General features: G+C 34.8%; 1 protein-coding gene across 2 annotated transcripts in view; it reads right to left on the bottom strand.

Annotated features, from left to right (window-relative positions):
* Positions 1-296: 296 nt before the first annotated feature.
* LOC127833733 (glutathione hydrolase 1 proenzyme-like) overlaps positions 297-6349 on the bottom strand; it is a 29163-nt gene continuing 23110 nt past the window's right edge. For both annotated transcript variants that reach the window (XM_052359157.1, XM_052359166.1), the window contains exons 9-12: positions 5866-6056; positions 5354-5594; positions 5040-5153; positions 297-3356 (exon numbers count right to left, since the gene is read on the bottom strand). In XM_052359157.1, the coding sequence (XP_052215117.1) occupies positions 3210-3356; positions 5040-5153; positions 5354-5594; positions 5866-6056 (693 nt within the window). In that variant the 3' untranslated portion in view covers positions 297-3209. The remainder of the gene's footprint in view (positions 3357-5039; positions 5154-5353; positions 5595-5865; positions 6057-6349) is intronic.

The following is a 6349-nucleotide window of genomic DNA, read 5'->3' as shown; positions in this document are numbered from 1 at the left end:
CTCTCGGAGACCACACATACTTATTCACGCTTGTCCAATTCTTCACGTTTAAACTGGTGCGTTTATTGTATTGTAAAGAATGGCAAATGGTCATCGGCATTCAAAAGACACACGTTTGATGAAAAGCATTATGTTTTATTATCGGTTTTTCAATTTGTATGTATCTTGCAACCTTGTATCAGGGTCTTTGTTGCGATTGTTGTTAAAATCAAATGCTCATCTATAGGCGTACGCATGTATATTCCGGCTATATTTCAAAGGTATTCAGACCCTTTGAAAATAATAACATTATGACATTAACGTTTATGTAAAATTGTTTATTATTACACATTCGTGATATTCAATGTAAAACAAATACATCGTTTTATATAATATAAAAAAAACAATGGTAAACCTTATACAATAACAAATTCATGCATACCTTTTAATATTAACTTACCTGAAATATAAATTGTGTAAAAATGACTATAATCATATGTAATGAAATATGATTTTGAGTTTAAACATATTTTACATAGTATGACAAATAAATATCAAGAGAATACAAAAGCAATCCTTCAACAAAGTGTAATGTTGACGTGTTCTCATCAAGGTCATACTATATTTACATTTTACACATAGAGACCCACATAACCATACTTATTACTAAAAGGCATTCAAGGGAAAATTGCATTAAGCAATACGAAAGACCTACCATGCACAACCTAAACAATAACTTGACACAAATAAAAATCGACTGTTTTTGCACCTTTTTCCCGTCCGTTTTCTAGTGGAATGCAATTATCCTCAGTGCAAAGTTCTACTATGGTATCTTACTTTATCATATTCCAGTAAATGATTAGTTCTCCAAAGGATAAAACCAGATCAATCTAGACCTTGAAACGTTAATTTGATAACAATATGTTTATTAATTAAGCGAGTAAAGTCTTTAACGACCCGAATATTTAGTATAATGCAACCTCAACTGATAAAGTCGATTTGTTCGATACCATAGGGAGCTAAAACGGTGTTTGGATAGTATAATAAAGTGTGATTACACATAAAATTCAAAAACAAAATTATATCTAATGATAATATCAAGGGCTTCATCTAAAAAAAATATTTTCAGAAAGCCATCAATCAAAGTCCATTTGCATTGCCATAAAATAATACAAATTAACATGTTTGACATTTAGACGTAGCTAAGACATAGCGCTAACCAAAAACAATAATAACTTTAAGCACACGGTATTGAAAATCATATTTTGAAGAACATTAACGCTAAAAAATTGTCTCTTGTTTACTCGGACGAGAATTGGCAACACTGCGAACACATGTATTCGCGCCGTAAACATGTGTCTAGAACGAATCTGCGGTCCTTTCCCCGCATGTACATAAAATCGATAAATAAACCGAAATTTTACCTTTTTACCATTTAGTAATATGCGAAACAAGCAACCGATCGATACAATCAGGGTTTTTTCGATAAGGAATTTACGTTTCAAAATTTGACGGCCATCACTTGTCTCGGAGTGGAAGACTAAGCAACTTTTAATACGAGTCTCCCAATTAGATAATTATTTTACGCTTCTGGGCCCGGTGATTAGTACTGTTTAATTTTGTAAACATTGAGATGTCCTTTTCAAAACCCGTATATTTGGCACACATGCATTATCTAAAGGTGTTTAAATTGGCATTTAAGTTTCAATATTTATTACATTGAATTCTTATTATATAAACATGAGGGTCAATTGTTAATATTTGTTTATTAGATTTAATAACATGTATGTAAATATTGTTTTCATGCTAAGAAGGGTGTGTGGCATGTTTGGAAGTTCATGAGTTCATGTTACTCCTAAGGCTGCATTATGTAAAGACCAAAAGTGTGTGTCAGCACTCCAACTAACTTACATGTAACAACACGCACAGAAGTTCTGACAAATTATGAACGAGTCGGAAGATGAAATTTACAACAGATTGTTTACATCTCATTCTGGTTTAGTGGTATCCGATATCTACGTAATGACAATTATCAGAGAGGGAACCAGTGGGCAATACTTTGCAAAGCTTTGAGTGACTTCGTTGATTTTAGTATGTCCAGTACAGTAGCCAATGAAACGAGGTGTTACGAACAGATTTACGTGACCTTAATGGCTGAATTGATAAACACAATTTCAAGTCATCACTATTTATGTAAGATATACGTTAATCTGACACTTTCGACAGGTAGGAATGAACTTATTTTCATTGGTATGTGTTTTTTCTCATTGTGCAAGGTGGAACAGTGTGTGCACATGCGTTCAAGACACGCGTTTAGTTCGTGAATGTCGGTGTTCGCCGTGTTTCGCCTTCTCGACCTAGTAAAAAAGAATGACAATTTGAGTGTTTAAGTTCTTCAAAATGGGATTGTCAATGCCTTATGCTAAAAGTTGTTATTGTTTATTGATAGAGAAATGTCCTAGCTTTGTCTACATGCTAAAGTTGTAAATTTGAATTATTTTATGACAATGCAACTTGACTCTGTTTGATGGCTGTCAGAATTTTTTTTTTTAGTTGAAACCCTTGTTAGTAGTATTATATTAAAATTTGGTGTTTGGCATTTTCGGTCAAAATACACCTTTTCACACTATCCTAACACCGTTCCAGCCCTTGTGTTGTTTCCACATCTTTTTGTGAAATTTTTGAAATCAATTAATATTAAACAAAACTGAAACAAACAGTTTTATCACCAACTGCTATTTGTCTTCTATTTACTTATATGAACTTTCAAAAGCATATTTCCAAATATCCAGGAATGGTACATCTTTAAAGGGTAATCACTTAATGCATTAAACAATCAATGAACAAATGTGTTTCTTGTTATTGCAGAGAGCGTATGTGAATGCTTTGAGCAAAAGTTCCGCGTGGAGATTTGTTTCATATTATGTGTTGCACTCGATTCGGGATAGAAGAAAACATATCAAGGTTCAATTGTATGCATTAAAACAAATCTTGCGTTATTGTGAATAAACCGACATTAAATATTCACCTATTGTTGGCACCTACTGATGAAAACGCTTTATGTACTTTGTTCAATCAAGTTATTGCTGGTGGCTTAACACCCCAAGCTCGCTGGGATTCATTCCGAAAATTAACAATGACTACAATACTCGTGTGGCACGTGATTTTTTAATAAAGGTGAATGTCACAAAGATAGTTTGCCTATGCTGATGATAATGCTGTAAAGCAGATTAATATCCATCGGGTTCACCGTATTTCCTATAATCGGAATTAGCCATGACAAAGTTCTCCTTTCGTACGATACCTTGACACGTGCTACTCGCGCTAGATACCACCGAGACATTGTGACCAAGTGCTTTCAGACCGTCTATTACCACCTGAAATGAAATGAATACAATTAAATATATATAATATTCTAATTGCTTTATTCCAATCAATGTGGGCATAAACGATTTGGGCAGAACGGACCTATTGAGATTGGCGATAACGCCATATTTGGAAAGCGTTTCGGCTGCGATTGGTAACTATTTCAATATCGTTACCCAATTATGTCCTACACACACACAACTGTTGACAATGTTTCAATTCCAGTTACGGGTTCATGTAATGTATCTCAAGTAAATATTATCAACAAATTAAATAGTATGAGTACTTAAAATTTAAAGCAGCGGTTCATTAAAACGAATTTTATTTTAGTTTCTTTCTTGCAAGACACATTGAATGTGCCTCATTTATTCCAGAAGTGTCCATTTTCGATTTCAAAACCCCAGACCATCTACAAAACAAGCACTCAAAGGTGAAATGAATACGAGCGGTCTAATACTCAAAGTGATAGTAAGTATTACAAATAGAGCTGCAACGATTCACCAACAAGTCGATTCGATTTCGATTTCAGACACTCCGATACCGATTTTTTAGATTCGATTAATCTTCTAACCTAGTTTAATCATATATTTACTCTTCTGCCTCAAAATAAACATTTCTGTTCAAAAGTGTCGCATACCTAGATATCTTGGGCATTTGTCAAATTGTGTGTTTGTTTGAGATAGTTTGGTTGGTTCAACAGTGTTTTAAAACCCGTTGAAAGTGTGTTAAATTAACATTTGTAAGAAATATTTTGCAAGAAACTGCTAATTGTCTTTCAAAATATGTTAATATTTCAATAAAACACATAAATAGCAAAATAGGACTCAATTTTAATATAAAAACTTATGACTAGAATATGTTATGTTATACACAATAATATAAAATTAAATAAATAATCATAAGAACATCTGGAATCAGTGGAGTGATAGTACTATAACTTTTATACTTATATCCAAAACCGCTACAAGCATGTTAACCATTTAGCCGTGACATCATCACCTTTTACCTGTAGGACAAAGAACATTCTCTAATAAACTTTACAAATTCCCAACAGAAACAGAACTACTTTTCTGGCTGGCGACTTGAGTAATTGCACTTGTGCTACCTCTTAGTCTTGCTTAATCAACGTTATGCTTGCATCCGTGAAGCACAGTTTACACTTTGCTTTATCGGGAGGGCTACCATCCCGAAACCCAAAATACTTCCACACTTTTTATTTAAGCTTCTTAGGCGCATCTGATAATTTCAATTTGTCGGCCACAACTTGTTCAGCCATATTGACGCTTTTTCCGAAAGTAGACCGTAACGCGCTTATTGATTGGATGACTAAAGTAATAAGCAGCCAATCTCGCACGTCGTAATTACAAGTAAAGATAAAACCTACACCTTCCCGTATCAAATAGTCAGAATGCAACGAGCTTTACGTATCTATGTATATATACGTCTATATGTTAAAGAATCGAATCGAATTTGGTAGGTTTGGTATCGTAATCGAATCGACGCATTTCGAAACGATTTTCGATGCATCGGATCGAATCGTTGCAGCTCTGATTAACAACACACAACATTAACGTCCGAACAAAATACTAACCTTCGAACAAAACACTTAACATCGCCATTTTCGAACGGAATAAAATGCAACATAAAAATGCATTGTATTCTTTTAAGTTTTGAAAATTGAAACAAGTGCATACCTGTGGAAAACCTCTCTGTACTGACAGTTCTTGTGGAAACAGTTGATGATGAATACGCGGGTAGTCTATAGCCTGTTTTATTCCCCAGTTCCACTGTAATGCCTCTATGGTCGCCTTCGTATGAAAAATAACATGCGAGTGAAAAAAACATGTGAAAATCTATTAAATATGTGTGCATGCGTTGCATTAAATATCTTTAACAAACGCTCGGTAATTGATTAACAAGGAAAATAATATGATAAATAGTCATGCACTCAAGTTTAATACCGTTTATTTAAAAGTCTCGTATTTGACGTAGATAATTCCACACTTACCAATGCCGTTGTAGTTGTAATTCTGGTACCACCGGAAGCGCCGATTACCAGCCGAACATTACCTTCGCCGTCAACGACAATGCTTGGACACATGGAGGACAATGGGCGCTTCCAAGGAGCGATGAAATTTGCCTTAGACGCCGGCACTCCAAAATAGTTCACAGTCCCTGGCGTTGAGAAATCGTCCATTTCGTTGTTGAATATGATTCCCGTACGACTGCCAATCACTTTGGAACCAAAGCTGAGAAATGCACGATTGGAAATATTTTGATTGCACATAACACAAAGTAGTTTTGCATGCAGCTTTATAAATCAAAACTTCAGAGGGTACTTCGATACACTTTGACACAAAATCAACGTAAGCATATCACTTTGTAACATTGCACATACACACAAAGTTTTAAAAGACCGAGTTTGGTGTCTGTTGGACACCTATTCAGTAAATGTTTGGTTTTATTGGAAAGCATATGTAAACCCCCGATGATTAAAGTAATTAAGGTGTTTTAACTTACAACAGGTTTACAGTGCTGGTAATCGACACGGCGTCTCCGTCCGGTCCAAGAACGGATAGATGGGCGGTGCCGTGATCATTCCAGGGGCTATCAAATATCGGATGGTAGTAGTCCGAGCCGAACGTTCTCGAATCATCGATCTGCTGTTTTCGGGCGTAACCGAATGAAGGGTCAGTCATGTTTTTTACTAGCTGCAAATCAAACAGGAGTCATTTATAATTTGTGCATATCTTATCAAGTCTTCAAGTTGACTGTAATACAGAAGAAACAAAACGAAATATATACCTGTCGTTGTATGCAATAGTCAACAAATCGACATGTGTATATACTATCAAATTACGATAAAACTAACGAAACGAAAGTTTAGTAATGTAAATAACAAGGTGGAATTTATATGATGTATCCGATGTGAATGAGGCCGAATGACGATTTGGTAATTGCAATCTAGGTCAAAATTTATTGTGGCCAAATAAACCAAACGCCA

The sequence above is a fragment of the Dreissena polymorpha genome, chromosome 1, assembly GCF_020536995.1.
Source record: "Dreissena polymorpha isolate Duluth1 chromosome 1, UMN_Dpol_1.0, whole genome shotgun sequence".
NCBI lineage: Eukaryota > Metazoa > Mollusca > Bivalvia > Myida > Dreissenidae > Dreissena > Dreissena polymorpha.
Note: the sequence above shows the minus strand (reverse complement) of the source record. Positions and strands in the feature narration are given on the sequence as shown.